The 23448-nt window shown below is 44.3% G+C and overlaps 1 protein-coding gene across 1 annotated transcript in view; it reads left to right on the top strand.

Annotated features, from left to right (window-relative positions):
* Positions 1–555: 555 nt before the first annotated feature.
* The window catches only part of LOC129838155 (neural-cadherin-like), a 134650-nt gene continuing 111757 nt past the window's right edge, over positions 556–23448 (top strand). The window contains exon 1 of the mRNA XM_055904914.1: positions 556–1724. Within this exon, the coding sequence (XP_055760889.1) occupies positions 797–1724 (928 nt within the window). The 5' untranslated portion in view covers positions 556–796. The remainder of the gene's footprint in view (positions 1725–23448) is intronic.

Below are 23448 nucleotides of genomic sequence, written 5' to 3' on the forward strand. Positions count from 1 at the left end.
AGTTCGCCTAATTTAAGTTTATGTGAAAACACGAGCAAGTATAGTGTAGAGAATCCTTGTACCATCTAAACCGCTGTGAAATATGTTCACCATAACCAAAAATATTGTATTTTCAGCTGTTTGAAGCTGGTGTACAAAACAGAAAGTAAAAGATGCAAAAACATAACAACTGAAAGCATAGAAACAGATCTACCACTTCTTAGATTTAGGGAGGTAATCCAGGCAACATTTGAGGCATATATTGTTGCCTGCAGTGCAGCCCAACAGAACACTGATAACATTTGGCCCAAACCCAAGAAAACGAATGTGTATTCTGGGGACAAGTCTCTCCAGCAAACAAAGCTCACCCATTGCTTGCACACAGCATTTTAAATTGTGGGCCTGAATACTAAAAGCTCTCCAACGTTCGTCTCCTGCGCAGCTAAATCAAACTGCGTGTGGGCTGGCCGATAGCTGTCTTTCCGTCCCATTCCGATCTCCGATTGGCTGTGCCTGGAAGGGCGGTGATCATAGTACCACATGGAGCATCTACGGCGTGTAGCCTATGCCTGTCAGTGCAGATTTCATCCTCTATGCGCTCAAGTGATGCTTCACTGAATAAACTGGAAGCGAATTTGTCACTTTGGCGCTGTTCTTTGAGGGACTGCTACTTTTTCATTGCTGAAGCATTGCACTTTTGGGGACATTTAAACCATATATCTACTCACCTAGCATTAATAACAATAATTGTTCGATTATTTATGCCGCAAGAAACTTTTATGTTGGACTAGAGTGACAAAACTGATTTGATGGAAACATGACGGGAGCTACAAACGGAACCGTAGCCCTGAAGACATTTTTGCTTGTCGCATTGGTTTCATTTTCAACGGGGAATTCAAAGCTGCCTGTGTATTATGGACAAATTGTGGAGAACTCGCACGCTGGAACAATGGTGGATGGGGTAGCTTTACCGTTTGGAAACAACTGTCATGTTTCGGAACTGGACATTGCTTTGGAAGGGAAGGACGCATCAGATTTTCGTTTGGTTTACCATCACGAAGAACAGCATCTTATTTTGAAATCCACAGAAACTTTGGACAGAGAGTTGATAGCAGTGTACGATTTGATGGTTGTGCTTTCTGGTTGTTTGAATAGTGCCATGGTGATTAAAATAGAGGTGCTTGATTCAAACGACAACATACCCCGGTTCATCAAGGGAAACGAAAGGGTAAAAGTTGATGAATTGACCCCTATCGGTTCCGAATTGGTCCGTTTTTTTGCAAAGGATCCCGACGTTGGAAAGAATGGCTGGGTCACTTATTACGCATCTCCAAAATGCCAACATGTGTACCTAGTTCCCCAAACCGGACAGGTAATGCTGGTCAGTTCTCTCATTGGTATCATGAATCTAACAGTCCGTATTTACGCTCAAGATAACGGAGATGTCGCATTGATAAGTAAGCCGGTGACACTTCACCTTGATGTGCAGAGACCTGTTGTCTCGAAGATTAGGAGGCCCCGAGCGGTCTCCGAGGAACTGTTCTACACAGTGACCGTCTCAGAGGATGTCAAAGTCGGTGACATGATATACACGGTGCCTGACCAGAAGTTTGAAAAGAAGTGGTTCGAGGTAATATCAGAGGCGGACTCCCCGGTTCAGATCGAGAGGGACTCGGGTCGTTTGTATCTCGCGCACAGACTGAAGTCCCCCGCAGAGGTCATGGTCAAAATCCAAAACCTCAGAGGTAAGAATGGAGTGTAATGTCTCTGTGCGAAAAGGTGCAGTGTCGTGTGTTTTCACTGTCTTTCCCATTAAAAGTTGCCAGTTGTCTGAGGCACCTGTCTGTTTGGAAAATGTAGGCTATGCATATGCCGCTGGTACAGTGTTGAATGGGGCTCATTTGGGAAAGTCTCTGTCGCGGTGCACCATTACTAGATCCGACACTGATGTGAAACAGTATTTTATAGGGCTAAGCATAATTGTGAGTGAGAGACTCAGCGTATCCTATTGTATTTGCTCAGGGCTTTTAGATAAAGGTTACTTGCTATATGGAAAAAAACATGTTTAGCTATGTTTTAGGCTGCAATGTAAAACAATGAATAAAAAGAATATCGCGCACTTCCGCAGAATAATTTTAAAATTGGATAATAACTTGATATCAGGTGTGAATACGGTGATGTTTGGTTTGGGTATATTACTATTTCATCCATTGGATGCGCGAGCTGTGCTGCAGCACCTTGCGCAGTAGAAGATCAGTTGGCAACGGAACCTGGCAGTATCTTATTCATTCAGAATTCCTTATGGCCGATGATTTTGTTGTTTTGCATAATATATAGTCTACATTTTGAAGTACAATATGGATTTTTATTCAATTAGTCTTAATTCTACTGCATGGCCAGTTGTCAGTCAGCTGCGCGTAATGATATTCTCAAGAACCTATTTGGCTATTTATCGCACGCTGGGATGCATGTGTCCGCTCTACGTTGATTACACGTCATTGGCACGCTAGGTGAAGGTGTTATTTGTTCCCGGCAGGTCGCTAATTGGGTAAACAGAATTATAGCGCTTGGATGATAGAAATGTGTGTGTGGCTACGCATACAAGACACGTCTGCCCAATGTCCCCAGTGCCCAACACATGAGTGTCAATGAATGGGTGTGCACTGGCGCTACTAAGGACATGAACATCTGTAGAGTTTTTGCCACATAAATTTTATGGACAAAGAAATGCATTTTTGGTTGCTTTTCTGTATCCTAAACCTACACTGTACCATTATGTCAGTTATAGTCAGTTGTGATAGTCACAACTGAAAAACATTGTATTGCTCGTATTTAGACTGGGATTGAATTCAGACAGGTCAACACTCATTAACATCATATAATGAAAAGTTGTCCAGGTGAGGCTTTGATTGCTCCCTAAGTACATGTTTGGCCAAGTGCCTTAATCACGACAGAAAAAGTATCCTCTGACATGCCAAGTGGATCTAGAGGTAATAAAGTTTTCCAAACGAGAACTCTGCCTCATCCACTGTTTATTTAGAGTAATTATGATTATTTATTCACCCTGACATTCCCAGTCTGGCACATGTGGTTTTACAAACCTATACAACTGACTTCACAGGAGATAGTTGGTTTGCATAAGGGACTTTGGAGTCTGGTTTATTCAGTGGTGTTCTCATGCAGAAAGTTTACTAGAATTCAGATTTTCCGCACTAAACTCATTACTCAGTATTTATTGCTTTGTTGTAATGTTGTGATACTACATATGATTAAACCAGGAAACTTCAAGTCATGTTCAATTGGCGATTAATTATTAACACAAGCCTCACCCGGCAAATTAGGTCAACCAACAGATTGTCTACATGATTTATATTGTCGGCGCTGCATAAAAATGAGAAATTAATTAATAAAACCTTTCCCGCTCGGATGCTAACGGAAGCTGAAGATATTTATCTCCCATGAAGATAATGTCGTCTTACATCTTGTTGAAGTCCTCAGTTTGAATATGAGTAGATAGATTATAATATAGATGTTGTGCTGCTAGGAGGAATGTTCTTGTACCAGCTGCAGAGATGAGAGAAAAATACTTTTCTTTTGATACTGTAGCGAGTTCAAATAGAATAACGACCAAAATGTACTGTGTGGAATTGTCAAAATGGAGCAGGGACACTTTTAACTATCAGCAAACCCTACCAAAATGCTTGAGAGAGCCCCCCCCCCCCCCCCCCCCCCACACACACACACACAAGAGTCTACTAGACAGACCCAGTGTGCCTGTGTAGTCTTTATGTCAAACTATAACTCTGTAATGATGTCTGCATGTGTTGTAAGGATGTCTGCATGTGTGTTCACTGCACATCCCAATTATAGCCTAGGCCTATACATTCTTAATGGTGTTCAAGTGTTTGTTTGTGAGATTTGTTTAATAATCCATATTATCTCCCCATATAGCCAATTAAAGTATTACATTCACTGCCTAATAAGTTAAACACATGCAGCTTAGATACATTCACTGGCATGGGGAATGTCTTGGAGTTAACCACATGTAATCAGAAGCATTGTTTTCCTCTCTTGCGGCCATGCTAGGGAGAGCACCAATGCAAAGGTCTTTGGGGACATAATTACTGTTCAAACTATTGTCTAGTCGAGTGCCACTGTGCCACATTCCGTTTGAGTGTGTTTGAAGAGGAATGGTTATTTTCTTTCCGTTCTAAAGAGTAGATGCTTTCAGATAACACAATCTGCCCCAAGTGTGTGGATGGGTCTAGAATACTTTCCACCCCTTTGTTTGTCTTTACACACCACACACACACACACACACACACACACACACACACACACACACACACACACACACACACACACACACACACACACACACACACACACACACACACACACACACACACACACACACACACACACTTTTTCTCTTTTTCCTCACTTTTCGTCTTTGTCTTCCATGTCTGGCACTTCTTAGGCCTTTCAATGCCAGCTGTAGAACAGATTCAAGTACTGTATTTATTTCTGGATGTGAATTGAAATTGTCTTTCACTTGAAGAAAGCTCAATATTACGCATACATGTGTGTTCCTACATTTATGTCTTCCCATGTGTCCATGATTATTTGTAGGCCACATTGGCCTTGCTTAAACCTGTGTTGCGAGCGGGAAGACAAGGTTCAGAGGACACCAGTGTTGGTGACTCAACTTTGGTGTCAAATACCATTTAATTAACAAGCCGGTCACACACACACAGGGTGGTGGTTTGTCTTGAACCATTATAGCATTTAGTGTATACACGGCTGGGGGCATTATGTGTATAAAGGGGACTTATGTGTTTCCAGGGCCACTTAACAATGATTTTGCACAGGGCAGTGTGCCCCCTTCCTATATCAAGGCCAGGCAGGCTCTCCTTCTGGCTTTGCGCCCCTTATCCTAAGAAGAATTAGTGGTCCATTGGTCTTATTTGTTTTCTATGTGTTTTCCTTTCAAACATTTTGATTTCTGCAGCCCTGGTTAATTGCTTTATGGGGGCTTGGCGCTCCGCCCTCAGCACATGTAGGTGAAACACTGCAAGTAGAGCCGACTCAAAGTGTGTGCATGTGTGTGTCTACAGTACAATGCCGAGGGGCACTTTTTCCCAAGTCTCTCCCTCCATGATGTGTGTATTGGCTTAGTAAATGCCAATAATGGATTGTGTATGTCGAGTGTGTTCGAGAGCTCCTTTCCTTCCATTCTCCTGCCCTAAGGGGATCCAGGGCTAGCACCCATGAAAGTTTGGAAAGCCTCTGCGAGAAACAACTTTATCTTTCCCCAAACATAGCAGGGCGAGCTGGTGCTGGGGTGATGGAATGAGTGAAAAAGAAAAGGAGAGAAAGGGAGGCAGAGGGAGAGAAATGAGAGAGACTAGAAAGTACCTTCGTCAGCTGGCGGAAAAGGAGCTTGATAAATTGGGGCCCACACACTGTAGAGCTTACAGACAACAGACTGACTGGGCTTGCTGCTGACTGGACTTTTCTGGAGTGGCTCTCTGTTCTTCCAGTTAGATTAGAAGTTGCTGTGGAGGAGCCGGATGCCAGAAATCACACTTTGTGTCTATCTCAGTACCACATTGAGTAATATCCCGGACATAAGAATTTGATATAAACATATGTGAGTGTGAACTGTGTTTGTGTACTCATGTATATCAGGTTTATATGTAGTACCTGGGGATTGCTGTTTGAGAGTAAGTTGGTGTGAGCTTTTCTTTTCCCCTTCTCCTGTCCTTTATTTAGGTGTGTGTGTGTGTGTGTGTGTGTGTGTGTGTGTGTGTGTGTGTGTGTGTGTGTGTGTGTGTGTGTGTGTGTGTGTGTGTGTGTGTGTGTGTGTGTGTGTATGTGTGTGTGTGTGTGTGTGTGCACCCACTCCCTGTCCTGTCATCAAATTATAACGGTGCAAAAAGTATGCTTTCATACATTTTCTCTGCTTGGGAGCCCTTGGGTGACACATTTGGATGACAGGCGCAGCTTGATAGGGTTTCTTCCTTCCCGTCTTTCTCTTTATTTATCTATTTCTTTATTTCTGGCCTCACCCTGGGCTAAAGCAACCAGACAATGTACTTCTAGACTTGCTGTACCACCAGCGTCTCCTCCTTCTAACTCCACTTCTGACAATTAAACCCTTCTCCCATCTGCTGTTTACTGTATGGCTTAGAGACATGCCTGTGGACCTGTATACATCATTAAAGATATGTACACATGCAATTTTAGCTCAGTCGTATAGGAGGAGAAAGGGGAATGTGTGTGTCGGTGTGGTACACATATGGGCGTTTATGCATTGGTTTATACTTCTATCTAATCTATATGCGTATTTATGTATTTCTGTTGATAGTCCTGTGTGTTTATTTTTGTCAGTGTGTGTGCCTGTACCTCGGTGTGTGGCCTTCTGCTGCGTGTGTGTGCAGAAGGAGGAGCACGCTGGAGGATAAATCATTGTGAGGAAGCTAAACCTCTCCAGAATGGTCTTTTTTTGGACCAAATGAGGCCCTGAAGAACTGTTTGGGTCTGCCTGAATCAGCGTTACAGCTGTAAGGGAATGCACACACACAAGGACAGGGACTTGGACTTAGCCTCGGGATACAGTGATGGTCTTTCTCTCTCTCGCCTCTCATTTTCATCTGATTGCCCCCCCCCTCTCTCTCTCTGTCTCATAATTGAACTTCATGCCAGAGTGAGGCCCAGCCCTCTCCATTGTGTTATAATAGGTTATTGACAGCCGCCCACACTAGCCCTAGGGAGACCATTTTTTATGACGAACTAGGACAAGGTCATTTGAACCTCCACTGGCCCCCGAACATCCTGACCCACCCGCACCACTAACTGTTCACCGGAGGACTCCCTCCCATATATACACACACTCGCACATACACAGGCACACACATACAGTGCCTTCAGTATTCATATCCCTTGTCTTATTCCACATTTTGTTTTACAGACTGAATTCCCACGGGGGGCCAGTACAAAAAAAAAAAAAAAAAAGTATGAATGTATGTACTTGTAAGTCGCTCTGGATAAGAGCGTCTGCTAAATGACTTAAATGTAAATGTAAATGTAATTCAAAATTGATTAAATAGATACTTTTTCTCACCCACCTACACACAACATGTTTTTAGAAATGTTAGCAAATTTCATGAAAATGAAATACAGCAATATCTAATTTACATAAGTATTCACACCACTGAGTCAATACTTTGTAGAAGCACCTTTGGCAGCAATTACAGCTGTGAGTCTTTCTGGGTTCGTCTCTAAGAGCTTACCACACCTGGATTGTGTAACATTTGCCCATTATTCTTTTCTAAATTCTTCAAGCTCTGTCAAATTGGTTGTTGATCATTGCTAGACAACCATGTTCACGTCTTGCCATAGATTTTCAAGTAAATTTCAATTTAAACTGTCTCTTGGCCACTCAGGAACATTCACTGTCTTCTTGGTAAGCAACTCCAGTGTAGATTTGGCCTTGTGTTTTACGTTATTGTAACGATTCTCGTCTGGTGAAGGAGAAGAGGACCAAAATGCAGCGTGGTAAGTGTTCGTCATAATTTAATTGAAAAAACTGAACACTACACAAAATAACAACGAGGAGAAAACGAAACAGTTCTGCAAGGTGAACAGACACTAAAACAGAAAATAAACACCCACCCCCAAAATGGGGAAAACAGGCTACCTAAGTATGGTTCTCAATCAGAGACAATGATCGACAGCTGCCTCTGATTGAGAACCATACCAGGCCAAACACAGAAATACAATAACATAGAAAAAAGAACATAGACTACCCACCCCAACTCACACCCTGACCAACCTAACACAAAGACATAAAAAAGGAACTAAGGTCAGAACGTGACAGTTATTGTCCTGCTGAAAGGTGAATTAATCTCCCAGTGTCTGGTGGAAAGCAGACTGAACCAGGTTTTCCTCTAGAATTTTGCTTGATTAAAGAAGCAATAAAACTGGCCTTCTTTAGACTAGTTGAGTATCTGGTTCACCAGCATTTGTGAGTTTGATTACAGGCTCAAAATGGCCAGAAACAAAGAAGTTTCTTCTAAAGAAGGACAGTTTTATTACTTATTTAATCAGCACAACAGTGTTCAGCTGTGCTAACATAATTGCAAAAGGGTTTTCTAATGATCAATTAACCTTTTAAAATGATCAACTTGGATTAGCTAACACAACGTGCCATTGGAACGCAGGAGTGATGGTTGCTGATAATGGGCCTCTGTACGCCTATGTAGATATTCCATTAAAAATCTATCATTTCCAGCTACAATAGTCATTTACAACATTAACAATGTTTACACTGTATTTCTGATCAATTTCATGTTATTTTAATGGAATAAAAATGTGCTTTTCTTTCAAAAACAAACTTTTGAACGGTAGTGTATTTTATTATGTGACTTGTTAAGCAAATGTTTACTCCTGAACATATTTAGGCTTGCCATAACAAAGGGGTTGAGTACTTATTAACTGAAGACATTTCAGCTTTTCATTTGTAATTAAATTGTAAAAATTTGGAAAAACACAATTCCTATTTGACATTATGGGGTATTGTAGGTAGGCAAGTGACAAAAAAAATCTAAATTTAATCGATTTTATATTCAGGCTGTAACACAACAAAATGTGGAAAAAGTCATGTGGTGTGAATACTTTCTGAAGTCACTGTATGCACACAAATCAAATCTCCCCTGCCACTGTTCGTCTTAATTGTGAAATTGGACACGCTCAAACTTGTACGCTGGGATTTATATTAATTCCTGGAGACACATAAATAAACGCTTCTGAAATCCCTCTCCATCAACAGCAGAGGCAGCTTGCACTTGAAATGCTCTCCTTTAAAAAAAGACAACATACACACTGTGATCAGGGATTTAGGCATTTACTTTCTCTCACAGCTAATGATGTGAGGTTTTAGATGTGTGTGTGTGTGCAGCCCTTCAGCCCAGCCCAGCTGTGTTGTTCCATCAACAGATCAATGGACTGTATGTCCCGGCTTTTCTAGTGTTCAGAGCCCCCAGAGGAGAACAGTGTGCAGTTTTGACGTCAGTCATGCAGCCAGCATCTGGGAAGGTGTTTGTGTGTGTGGTCATTGAGAAGGAATGGAATGTGACATGCATTCATGTATTATAGACTCACTCATAGGCTCAGGAGCTAGAACGTCTCATCAACCCATTATCACTGATTGTTTTAAAATAGACACATTGCTTATTGGAAACTTGTGACAGGGACACAAAATGTTTTATGTTTTTGTGCGCAGTATGCGATTTTGTATACAGTGCATTTAAATCCCAGTTAAAGACAGTTCAATTGAGTACAGGCTGAGAAATGAACCTCGGAGTCATATGTGGATAACAGGTAACCCTTTGCTGGGCAGCTGACATCGAAACCCCCCTCTGGGAGAATGGGGTTCCGATGACAGGCCTTCATGTGGTGGTGGGGAGGTACAAGGTTGTTTGGAAGACTGTTGCAGTAAAACAGCAAGTGAGAGACACGAGAGGTGAGTTGACATATAAATACTCCCCTGGATGTATGCCCATTGGTTGAAAGAAGCAAAAGTGATTATTGTACAATTGAGCCTATAGGTTAAACAGCAAGTGTGGTGACATCGCCTTTGTGTGCCGTGATCATAGGCTGATGTTAATAGGTCAATTCCTCACACTTGCTAATAGTAAAGGAGGAGGAGAGACGTGGTAACATTATAAACGCTACCATATGAATACCCACTATGTCGGGAGATAGGAAGCTATATTAATATATTATGCTTAGAGGATGATAAAAAGTGACGCCCATTCAGAACAGCCTTCCTGATTGAACTTTCGTAACTACATCTATCAACCCAAAGGTTGTGTGTTTGAATCTCATCACTGACAACTTTAGCATTTTAGCTAATTAGCAACTTTGCAACTACTTACTGCTTTTAAACTACTTTGCAACTACTTTGATTGTTAGCCAACACTTCCACTAACCTTAACCATTTAACTATTTAGCTAGCATGTTACCTAATCCTAACCTTAACCCCTAACTTTAAAGTTAGCCACCTAGCTAGCCTAGCTAACGTTAGCCACAACAAATTGGAATTTGTGTAATGTACACGAATGGGTTATGAAGAAAGAAAATTGTGTAATACACACAAAATGCTTTTTACCTGTCACAAATTTTGAATAAGTAATTTGTGTCTATTTCACAATAGCTGTGATAGTGTGTTGCTCCCATGTAACGATAGAGATAGCATGTGTTATGTCCCTGTTTAGAGTAGTGTCTGTCTGTTTCTCTGTTTCTCTTTTTACACCCCTCCTATCTCCTTATTCTCTCTCATATATATTACTAGACCTCCATTATAAGGTAGAAACCCACTTTACATAGGAGACTGTGCCATTTCAGGGCAGTTACAGAGAAACCCTCCCTCTGCCCCCAGACGGGCCTTCATTAGCAGATCTAATATGGACAGAGCTGTGCTCAGGAGTTCCTCTACAGCCTGAGGGTGGCAGAGATCTAATACCTCCTGTTCCTCCCCGTCTCTCACTTTAGCCTGCTTAGGCCTGGTCTCACTACAATAGGATAAAGACACCCTTAGACACTGATCTAAGGCCAGTGGTTAAGATTATGATGTGTGGGGGATGAGCTGATCCTATATCTGCGCCTGAAGGCAACTTGTACTTGGAGTGCTGTAGCGGCCTCACTCAGGTTAATGAGGTGCAGTGTTATGGTAGCGGATGCTCATTATGGGACTAGACTCCAGGCATGGACCACATAACCAGGTTGTTGTTGAGGAACACCTGGGCCTCCCATGCAGCCCACAGAGCACCACTTGAGGCACACCTGCACCGCGGCAGAGGCACACACACACACACACACACACACACACACACACACACACACACACACACACACACACACACACACCACACATACACGCACACACACACACACACACACACACACACACACACACACACACACACACACACACACACACACACACACACACACACACACACACACACACACACACACACACACACACACACACACACACACACACACATTAGAGTACACATACACCCATGCTGTCATTATGCTCGAATTCCCCATCTTGTAGGTAATGACTTGCACACAGACGTCTTACCTGCTGTTATGGTAGTGCTGCTCTCCTGCTGTGAGACTGTTCCCACCACCTAAAACACCACAGGGAATTTGTGAAGCTGTGTGGATGTATCTAACTTTGTTTCTTTGAAGATGTCATTGCTATTAGTTAACCCACATTGGCCACAATGTGAAATAGGGCTTCAAATGAGGTTTTTAGTTTTGAATCTTGTGAGACACAAACAAACATTTGCCCTGTTGGAGAGAGTTATGTGAAACGAGGGGTAGACGAGAGGGGCACAAAAACCCATCAACATGTTTCGGAAAGTCCCTGGGCAGTCGAAACCTTTGATGGGGAATCAATATTATGTAAGCATGGAGGCCAGAGAATATCCCACCATGTTGTTATCGATTTGGTATGGGGTCGCTGTCATAGACCGTCATTTGCATAGGGCTGTGAAGAGCTCCTTTTTGAAATGCCAACTTCAAAGGGGGAGAAATAAACTGCCTGAAAAAAGAGACTCGTTTAAAGATTTAAAGGCTGCAGAAATCAATTAATTAAATAGAGCGCCGAGCTCTTTGGTTGTGCACGGCAGAAAATCAACAAACAAACGCAGGCGGTGAGAGATTTCACGTTCAATTTGGGGCTTTATTTGAGATTGGAGGCAAATAGGAGTAAACTACCCGTGTAAAAGAGTAATTCCCTAGTTATCCCAGGCCCACTCCCTGGTAGTTGGAGAAACAAGCTCTTAAAGTGTATGTATGCAGGTGTTACGCCCTGACCTTAGAGATCCTTTTAATTCTCTATTTTGGTTAGGTCAGGGTGTGACTAGTGTGGGCAATCTAGTTCTCCTATTTCTTTGTTTGGCCTGGTATGGTTCCCAATCAGAGGCAGCTGTCTATCGTTGTCTCTGATTGGGGATCATACTTAGGCAGCTTTTTCCCACCTTGGTTTGTGGGATCTTGATTTTGTATAGTTGCTGTGTAGCCTGCAGAACTTTACGTTCGTTTTGTATTTTGTTGTTTTTCGGTGTTCATTTTTAATAAAAGTAAGATGTTCACCTACCACGCTGCACCTTGGTCTCCTCATTCCATCAACGAACGTGACAGCAGGCGTGTGTGTGAGGGTATGTGTGTATGTGTGTGAGTGTGTGATGTGGTACTCAAGGGACAAAATAATTCACACCTTGCCAGAGCAAAGACATGAGAGTACATTAGTGCCATCAGTTCCCTAGCTTGTGTGTGTGTGTGTGTGTGTGTGTGTGTGTGTGTGTGTGTGTGTGTGTGTGTGTGTGTGTGTGTGTGTGTGTGTGTGTGTGTGTGTGTGTGTGTGTGTGTGTGTGTGTGCGCGCGCGCTCGCATTTTGTGCATTTGTGTGTATGTTTGCATGCATGTGAGGGATGAATGCAAACAAAATGAAACACCCATTGTGCCGTCTAACCAAAGACGGAGGAAAAACTGTGCTTCCATGGCAATATCAGCATTTGGCTGCCTGTCTAAATGCAGCCAAGGAGACACAGAGCAAAATTACAATGCTGCTTGGCAAATCATCTTAAATCAGATTCTGAACTATCACACACAAACACACACAGCATGTCTTCACAGTGATTTTTTTATTCTTGACTAATTAAGCAAACTCTGGAATATACATCAGAAGCCCATCCAATCAGGCTTCTGGGGGGAGGAGAGCCATGTTATTTTCCAAACTCATTTAATACAATTTTTTTTCTTATTAATTGAGGTTTTGCTAGCCGGTTTGTTTCATCCAGGTCATTGGGGGAGGGTCTAGCATGTTCCAGGGGAGAGAAAAGGCAACAGAAACTTAATGGGGAGCTGAAACTATGTGAGCCTAACTCAGGTTTCTCACTCTGTCTGATAGAGAACAGTCGGTAAAGCTTTACTTTACAGTCCTGCTTTGCTAATTGTCTGGTGGGCTATAGGCTTTCTGTTACTTTGAAGAATTCAACACATTTGATACCAGCTTTACTTAAAAACATGTTTAAATAAATACATTTAACTAACACAATTACACTGAACAAAAATATACATGCAACATGTAAAGTGTTTGTCTCATGTTTCATGAGCTGGAATAAAAATCCCAGAAATGTTCCATTCACACGAAAATCTTTTCTCTCAAATGTTGTGCACAAATTTGTTTATATCCCTGTTAGTGAGCATTCCTCCTTTGCCAAGATAATCCATCCACCTGACAGGTGTGGCATATCAAGAAGCTGATTAAACGGCATGGTCATTACACAGGTGCACCTTGTGCTGGGGACAATAAAAGGCAATTTTAAAATGTGCCGTTTTGTTGCACAACACAATGCCACAGATGTCTCAGTTGTTAAGGGAGTGTGCAATTGGCATGCTGAATGCAGGAATGTCCACCAGAGCTGTTGCCAGAGAAAAAAATATTCTGATTGGCTGGGCCTGGCTCCCCAGTGGGTGGGCCTGGCTGTCAAGTTAACCGATTGGCTGCACCCCTGCCCAGTCATGTGAAATCCATAGGTTAGGGCGTAATTCATTTATTACAATTGACTGATTTCCTTACATTAACTCTAACTCCGTAAACTATTTGAAATTGTTGCATGTTGCGTTTATATTTTTGTTCAGTATACAGTATATTGAGCAGCTTTCTGAAGACTAGAATCTCAGTAAAACAAATCTAATTAAACAATCCACAAAGGCCCATCTAAAGCGAAGGCTTATCACCCCATGGGGGCGTGCAGTACATCCACACACACTCATCCCAGCCACTCACACAGCAACATTTAAAGAAAGGCCTTTGATATACAGCAGGCCTACATGAGGCCATCCTATCACTGTTATTTCTGGGTCTAATTTCTGAATTTCATACTGGTATTACATCATCTCACGGTCCAGCATTCTGGTGGAAATTGCACTGAATTATTAACCAGTCCCGATGTGATGAACTATTAATGATATTAAACAACAAAACGCAACGCGGGCCTAAAATATGATGTGATCCGAAGTAGGGAGTTACTCATACTTTCTTGGGTGATGCCCAGTATCTGGGTCCTGAGTGTGTGCACGTATGTATGACCACCCGTCACTGGTAGCAGTAGTTGTGTCTGGGTGTGGATCTGAACGTGAACTCAGCACTTGAAAGGGCAGTTATTGTGTGTGTGTTTTATGGGTTGTAAGGTCCTACAGGGGTCGGTTCACCTCCCAGAGGTTCAGACTGGCTACTGGCTGATTTATGAACACTGAGAACACAGACCCCCTAAATGAGTTAACCTAACCTCTGAAGTTTTTACACACACACACACACACACACACACACACACACACACACACACACACACACACACACACACACACACACACACACACACACACACACACACACACACACAAACACACATGCGCACACACACACACACCATGTTCCCACTTCTTTCCCCCTTCTTACTTGATCCCTCTCTATTTTCATGCAGTTTAGAACCGTCAGAACTTGGTCCTTGGTTTCACAAGAAGCCTCTCTATTATGACCTTTGACCCTGATTACACGGCCCTTAGCCTGACTTATCAGGTTTCTCTCTTTATCTGTGGGAAAGGTGAGAGGTTAGTTAAAGGTTCCTCTGGTGACGACATACTGTCCATGAGTTAGGGCTGTTAAAGTACCTGACGATGTCTCTCAAAATGTTCTTTCATCTCTAACTTTGATTGACATCAGGGTGAGGAGCAGGAAATAATGAGCAGACATTTACTTTGATTTCAAGGGTCTTTAAAGGCTGCTAAAACAGGACTTACTGTTGAATCGTGGTCAAATATCTATTCATGGTCCCCAAGTTCTCTGCGGCAGGATCGCACCAAATCCCCCCTCTATCGGCACAAAGGAAGAGTGACAGAACTGCCTGCTTCTTTCTTTCCTCTTCCACCGCTGTGGGATGGAGGGGGAAGAGGGGAATGAGGGACGCGCTGGGGGAATTTACGGCTCCAATCAAAGCTCTTTCATCTGGCGCAGTGCGCCTCTAATAATTGAAAAACAACATTGTCACCAGTTGATGGCCCTTTTGCATTAGACAAAGTTCCCCATCATCAATAATTCAGCGGCGAAATGAGACAGGCTTCATTACCAGGATCAGAGATTCTATACTCGCTCTTAACTCGCCTTCCTTTTCCCCTTCCCCTTCTTCGTTCCCTCTTCTTCTTCGTTCCCTCTGCGCACACGAGAGAAGCTCGGCATACTTTTACACGCTTTTTGGATTCCCTAATCCACTTAGTGAGGACGGTGTGTTGAATGAAGAGTCTTTTGGAAGGTGGACTGCTCTCTGTGTGTGTGCTAGGTTGACTGCTCTCTGTATGTGTGCTAGGTTGACTGCTCTCTGTATTTGTGCTAGGTTGACTGCTCTCTGTATGTGTGCTAGGTTGACTGCTCTCTGTATGTGTGCTAGGTTGACTGCTCTCTGTATTTGTGCTAGGTTGACTGCTCTCTGTATTTGTGCTAGGTTGACTGCTCTCTGTATGTGTGCTAGGTTGACTGCTCTCTGTATGTGTGCTAGGTTGACTGCTCTCTGTATGTGTGCTAGGTTGACTGCTCTCTGTATGTGTGCTAGGTTGACTGCTCTCTGTATGTGTGCTAGGTTGACTGCTCTCTGTATGTGTGCTAGGTGGACTGCTCTCTGTATGTGTGCTAAGTTGACTGCTCTCTGTATGTGTGCTAGGTGGACTGGAAGTATTTTAAGAGAGTGGCTAAGACTGGTTGGACTAAGGCAATGGGGAAGAAAGTCCTGCAAATGTTCAATCACGCTTTATTTTGACTGGCATATGAGAGGAAAGAGAGGTGAAAATAAGCCCGCTGATTGGGTGTGGTGGGTTGGTTGACTGACCTTCGACCTTTTGTGCTGACCTCGTGTGGGGGATGAAGAGCACATGGAGGGAGTGTGTCAAGATGCAGAGTGCATGGGAAGTGTGTGTTGAGCAGACCTTCCTCCTCTCTCTCCACCCTGAAAGCACATTAGTGAGGTTCTCCCCCCATGTGTTTGATATCTGTGTCCAACCTGCCGAGGCTATCGGGCACACTGGAGGACAGCCCTTGAGGTCCTTCTACCCGTGCCCTCCCTGTCAGACTCCAGAGCACTGGCCTCTTACTGAGGGCTGTATCAAAAGAAGCAGAGTGGTAGAGTAGGAAGATGTCATAGGTTCATATGTTGTCTGTCGTTGGCAATGCAAACAGTTGTCAGACAGAGACACTATTGGTTTCTATGGTTATGTTAGGGCGAAAAACATTTGTTTCAAATAAACCCAGTGTTTAGATTCATGTACATCAGTGCCAGTATGGGTAAATGAAGGGGACTGTATTCGCTGGCCCACTTGAAGGTTATCTCTCTGTACGGTATCATTATCCCTCCCCTCCCCACCACTAACACACTGCTGGAGAAAACTATGCTATAGTATGTGTGTGGGACACTGTACATCTGTGTGTGCCCATGTGTACCCCTCCCCCAACACACACACACACACACACACACACACACACACACACACACACACACACACACACACACACACACACACACACACACACACACACACACGCACACAAACAAGCAAACACCTCCAGGCCAGTAGCTAGCAGCTGTGTGTTTGATGTGTGTGTTTGTCTGTGTGTGAGAGCTCTGATGTGTGTGTTTGTCTGTGTGTGAGAGCTCTGATGTGTGTGTTTGTCTGTGTGTGAGAGCTCTGATGTGTGTGTTTGTCTGTGTGTGAGAGCTCTGATGTGTGTGTTTGTCTGTGTATGAGAGCTCTGATGTGTGTGTTTGTCTGTGTATGAGAGCTCTGATGTGTGTGTTTGTCTGTGTGTGTGAGCTCTGATGTGTGTGTTTGTCTGTGTGTGTGAGCTCTGATGTGTGTGTTTGTCTGTGTGTGAGAGCTCTGATGTGTGTGTTTGTCTGTGTGTGAGTGCTCTGATGTGTGTGTTTGTCTGTGTGTGAGAGCTCTGATGTGTGTGTTTGTCTGTGTGTGAGAGCTCTGATGTGTGTGTTTGTCTGTGTGTGTGAGCTCTGATGTGTGTGTTTGTCTGTGTGTGAGTGCTCTGATGTGTGTGTTTGTCTGTGTGTGAGAGCTCTGATGTGTGTGTTTGTCTGTGTGTGTGAGCTCTGATGTGTGTGTTTGTCTGTGTGTGTGAGCTCTGATGTGTGTGTTTGTCTGTGTGTGTGAGCTCTGATGTGTGTGTTTGTCTGTGTGTGTGAGCTCTGATGTGTGTGTTTGTCTGTGTGTGTGAGCTCTGATGTGTGTGTTTGTCTGTGTGTGTGAGCTCTGATGTGTGTGTTTGTCTGTGTGTGAGAGCTCTGATGTGTGTGTTTGTCTGTGTGTGAGTGCTCTGATGTGTGTGTTTGTCTGTGTGTGAGAGCTCTGATGTGTGTGTTTGTCTGTGTGTGAGAGCTCTGATGTGTGTGTTTGTCTGTGTGTGTGAGCTCTGATGTGTGTGTTTGTCTGTGTGTGAGTGCTCTGATGTGTGTGTTTGTCTGTGTGTGAGAGCTCTGATGTGTGTGTTTGTCTGTGTGTGTGAGCTCTGATGTGTGTGTTTGTCTGTGTGTGTGAGCTCTGATGTGTGTGTTTGTCTGTGTGTGTGAGCTCTGATGTGTGTGTTTGTCTGTGTGTGAGTGCTCTGATGTGTGTGTTTGTCTGTGTGTGTGAGCTCTGATGTGTGTGTTTGTCTGTGTGTGTGAGCTCTGATGTGTGTGTTTGTCTGTGTGTGTGAGCTCTGATGTGTGTGTTTGTCTGTGTGTGTGAGCTCTGATGTGTGTGTTTGTCTGTGTGTGTGAGCTCTGATGTGTGTGTTTGTCTGTGTGTGTGAGCTCTGATGTGTGTGTTTGTCTGTGTGTGTGAGCTCTGATGTGTGTGTTTGTCTGTGTGTGTGAGCTCTGATGTGTGTGTTTGTCTGTGTGTGTGAGCTCTGATGTGTGTGTTTGTCTGTGTGTGTGAGCTCTGATGTGTGTGTGTGTGTGTGAGTGCTAATTGTGCTTCACATCGCACTTTGCTGTTGTTGTTCTCTCCCAGCTGGAGTTCAACAGAGAGGCATGGAGGAAGGAAGAGCAGGAGATGTGACATCATCACTCAATAGATTTTTGCCAAGGGCCTTTGCTCCTGTTTGACATCTTTAGGACAAGCCAGCAGGCTAGGCACATTTTCAAATGACATTTCCACCTAGTCAGCAGAACAGTTTACCGTCCAATTCCATACATAATGTACAACCCCCCCTCCCCCTCCTCACACACACTGAAGTCAACAGTGGAGCCACGTAGTTGTGAGCTTCAATGCAAACACACAAGCACAACTATTTAATTCACCAAATACTGTAGAAGCTCCACTGGCAGAACCAGAGATAAGCAAATCCGACACACACACAGCCTTCGCTGAACATCTAAAACACTTTTTTATCACTCTTTTTCCTCACTCTGCCTGTCGAAACCTTTCCCCCGCTCACCTCCCTCCTTAAACATTCACTTTTAATTATTCCAGGCAAAGTCAATTCTCAGGTTGAAGTGCCGTTTGGAAGAGAGAGTAAAGAGAACCAGTGTGAAGTTGCCACGGTGTGTGTTAACTTGGGTGTGCTTTAGCTGAACACACATATTTGCAGTGAGTAACAAGTCCAACCTTTTGAAGTGTTCCTCGCAGTGCAGCTACTGTGTGTGTGTAAAATAGAATCAGAGTTGTGGGTTTGGGGGATTGTAAAGGATTGTCTATTTAATCATGATGACGATAACGATGATAACCGTATTCAGAAAGTTCTAAAGCACCTTTCATATGTTGCACTCAACACACCAATTTACTCTCTGAAGTCAACTTGATATCCCCGTTTTTGAAAACTGTATCATCCACACCCTCACTGATCAACACAACCCACTCTGTGTAAGTGTAGCGTGCGACCGTTCCACTTTGGCTGGTCCTACCACTATGGTGTGAAGAATAGGGTTAGGCCCCTGTGTCTAAGGGACCACAGTCTGTCTGTCTATCAATCCACCAGGAGGCACAGGGATTCCTTCTCTCGTCTCCTCCTCTCCTTCTCTCGTTCCCCTTCCCAGGATCACATTCGACACGCTCCCAACCCAGCTCCGGGGAAATCTATTCCCTCGCTCTCATAAACGAGTGGATGGAGGAACCCCCCCACTCCCCCAGTCAAGGTCATGATACATAAAATAGCCTGGCTGAAGTCTCTCTCCTGTGTGTGTGTTCGTGTGCGTGCGTGCGTGTGTTCGTGCGGGCATGTGTGCACCCGTGGCTGTGAGTTACTATATTACAGGTGTGTGTGAGTTAGGCATAACTGGGGCTCATCAAAATGGATGCGGGCGTGTGTTGTTGGGTGGTATAGATTCCATTCATGTAATGGACTTGTCTGTTTGTTTTTCAATGCTTGTTTGTTTACTCGGCCCAGACCCTGATCTCTCTTTCTCTCTCTATTTATCTCTCTCTCTCTCCCTGAGTCCCACAGCGAACGTCTTTGGCTTGTTTTCCTGGCTCGCAGCCTGCGTGCGTTACATTCAGCTCATGTATGGTATCAAGCTGTGTGTGTGTGCGTGTGTCTGTTTGTGTGTGTGTGTGTGTGTGTGTGTGCATTTATTCTGGAGTGCATGCTTGTATTCATGTTTGTATTATTCTGTGCATGTATTCACGTCTGAGTAAGTTAGCATGTCTGTTTGAATGTGTGTGTATATTTGTTTATATCGAGGTGTGAGTGTGTATCTGTCATTGTCTGCATGCGTTTCCGACTACAGTATATCCCTGTTATCGTCTATGTTTATTTGGAGCTTGCTAAGACTCCCTGAGTGCTTCCTTTGTTTGTGTGAGAGTTGGATATGAGGAACCTGTGCTGTGGATATAACATTCCCCTAACATGAGAGATGCAGTGTATTTTTACCCTCCAGTATTAATCTATCAAACACACACACTCACAAAAACGAGTTCTGCTGTGTTTTGCTGTTGTGTTGTTATGCCACATGGTTTCGACCAGTGTTAAACTGACCCCCACAACAGAAGGTCTGGACCACTAATGCCACGGCTTTTACAACCCAGATGCCCACCCAGGGTGGCAAGGCCAAGAGCCATCCCAGACCAGACGGGCGATGCACCCTGCCAACCCTTTCCCTCTGTCCACTGCCCACTCACCCTACTCTTCTAGTCCCACAGTCCCTTCACGACTGACCGACATCCATCCCTTGCCACATGGGCACCGTTCATATTCACATTTATAAAGGAGATGAATATACACATGCTTACCCAAAATACACACTCACCCCAAAATACATGTTCTCGCAAACACCCAAACTTGTATTGGCAAGATCTGGATAGGCACACTTGAACCCTTTCTTACTTTGTTATTGTTCATATCGCCCATCTATTCTTGTGGCATCTCCCATGACTGATTGTCGTCTCGGACACTCCCATTGTTGTGTGTACGGAGCTTATCACCTAAGTCGTGCACAGTGTTCAGTAAAGCATACAACCTCAGAGACCGAAAGCAAGACAGACATGGTGAGAAGGAGTGTATGTACTGTGGAGGCGTCACTATTTCTTCGTCTTCATCTTTCTTCGGCTGCTTTTGTGTGTTCTGTCAGAGGTGCTCTTTCATGTTGTGGAAACAGCAAGCGAGACGATGCATCTCCATTTCAGAAAGGCCCGCGTCAGAGCTGTAGCTGTGTGGTGTCCAAAGAGCTGCCAGATCAAAAAAGTCCCATCTCCACACTTCTAAAAAGCACTCCAAAGTCCCGTCACCACAGAGAGGGAGACGGAGAGATAGAAGGAGAGGAAGACTGAAAGAAGAGGGTGCCCTGGAGCGCCCCGATGCCAAAGTTGGGCGGAAGCGGCAGCGGCCCCGGAAGCTGACAGCTCCTCATCTTACTCCTTCTCAGCGAGACAGGGTGAAAGAGGGAGAGACAGAGAGACAGAGATGAAGAGAGAGTTTGTGTGTGTTTGGCGCTATGGAATGCAGTGTGTGTAATGATACCTGTGGCAGAGGTTGGAGCAGAATGGGATGGCATAGCGTTGCATGGCAGTCGGGTAGACCTGATGATCTCCTCCCCTACCTCACCCATATCTCTCTCCCATCTACCTCATCTCTCCTCCACATCTCCCCTTTCTGTGAAGCGGTAATCACATTTTTGGTCAGAGGAGGCAGCCAGGAATTGTTTGTGGTCCCCTCGCCCCCCCCCCCCCCCCCCCCCTCATGCGCCAAATACAGACCCTCTGTCACGCCCTGATCTTAGTATTCTTTGTTTTCTTTATTATTTTGGTTAGGTCAGGGTGTGACAAGGGTGATATATGTTTTTTGTCCTGTCTAGGGTTTTTGTATGTTTATGGGGTTATTACTAGTCTAGGTGTTTTGTATGTCTATGGTTGCCTAGATTGGTTCTCAATTAGAGGCAGCTGTTTATCGTTGTCTCTGATTGGGAACCATATTTAGGCAGCCATATTCCTTGAGTATTTCATGGGTGATTGGGTGATGTTTAGTTGGGTGATGTTTAGTTGCCTGTGTCAGCACTATTATTATATAGCTTCACGTTCATTTTGTTGTTTTTGTATAGTTCGTTCAGTTTTCTTTCTTCATTAAAGAAGATGTATTCGCCTCCCGGGTGGCGCAGTGGTCTAGGGCACTGCATCGCAGTGATAACTGCGCCACCAGAGTCTCTGGGTTCGCCCCCAGGCTCTGTCGCAGCCGGCCGCGACCGGGAGGTCCGTGGGGCGACGCACAATTGGGCCAGCGTCGTCCGGGTTAGGGAGGGTTTGGCCGGTAGGGATTTCCTTGTCTCATCGCGCTCCAGCGACTCCTGTGGCGGGCTGGGCGCAGTGCGCGCTAACCAAGGGGGGCCAGGTGCACGGTGTTTCCTCCGACACATTGGTGCGGCTGGCTTCCGGGTTGGAGGCGCGCTGTGTTAAAGAAGCAGTGTGGCTTGGTTGGGTTGTGCTTCGGAGGACGCATAGCTTTCGACCTTCGTCTCTCCCGAGCCCGTGCGGGAGTTGTAGCGATGAGACAAGATAGTAATTACTAGCGATTTGATACCACGAAAATTGGGGAGAAAAGGGGAGAAAATTTTTAAAAAAGAAAAGAAAAAAAAGAAGATCTATTCAAATCACGCTGCGCTTTGGTCTCATCGCTATAACGAACGTGACACCCTCTCTCTCTTCTGGTCCACCAGGGTCAACTTATCCTATTTCAGAGCCTTCCTGAGGAACTCAGCTGGAACACACACATTCTCATGGTCATACTTATCTGCTGCAAAGGAACCTGTCCTTCTTCATCACCACACCTCATTCTCACAGTTACCATCTTCACTCTATTCAGCTTTTCTCTTTTTCTTTCTTTTTCTTTCCCCCCCCCCCTCTCTCTCTCTCTCTCTCTCTCTCTCTCTTTTCTGCTGAGCCTCAGTCTACAAGATAATAGTGGAACTCATTTGAATTTATTTCAAAATAAGCCTTGAGTTTAAAATGGCCCTTATTGGAGCTTTGTCTTGCTTCATGTTTAATTCTACAGTACAATGAGAAACTATTCTATTTGACCTGAGTAAACATATTCTCTCGGCTTCATTAGACTACACCCAGACGCTCCAATGGACAGGCACATTCTACTACTCTCATTTCTCCTGTTTCTCTCTCGTTCTATCTGTTTCTCTCTCTCCCTCTTTGTATTTCTCTCATTCTGTCTGTTTCTCTCTCTCCCTCTTTGTATTTCTCTCATTCTGTCTGTTTCTCTCTCTCCCTCTTTGTATTTCTCTCATTCTGTCTGTTTCTCTCTCTCCCTCTGTATTTCTCTCATTCTGTCTGTTTCTCTCTCTCCCTCTTTGTATCCCTCTCGTTCTGTCTGTTTCTCTCTCTCCCTCTTTGTATCTCTCTCGTTCTGTCTGTTTCTCTCTCTCCCTCTTTGTATCTCTCTCGTTCTGTCTGTTTCTCTCTCTTCCTCCCCCTTTCCTCTCACCCCTAAGCTCCCTCCCTCTGTTATCTTCCACTTTTCTCTAACTCACCTCTCTCTCTCGTCATTCCCTTTATGTTTCTCTCTATTCCTCTATCTGCCTTTCTCTTCCTGTCTTCCCCTCTTTCTTCCAGTCTTCCTCTCTCCTTTATAACCCTCTCCCCCCTCACTTTCTCCATAGTCACACTGCCCCAGACTTGTCACATGAAATGAAGAGCATAATGAAAAAGGGATGGAATAATCTCCCAGTTCGTTTGGCGACGGGTCCATTTCAGCACCCGCGTTAGGGGTCACAAGGGGTCACCCACACTCATGCACACACACATACCAGTCGGCGTCGGGGCTGAGTGCTTCTGAATGCACCCCTCAGCCCCCTCTGCACTGAGTGAGGTGAATTAGCTTTTAGCGCTACATCCGTCTCTATGGAA

This window comes from Salvelinus fontinalis, chromosome 38 (genome assembly GCF_029448725.1).
Source record: "Salvelinus fontinalis isolate EN_2023a chromosome 38, ASM2944872v1, whole genome shotgun sequence".
Taxonomy (NCBI): domain Eukaryota; kingdom Metazoa; phylum Chordata; class Actinopteri; order Salmoniformes; family Salmonidae; genus Salvelinus; species Salvelinus fontinalis.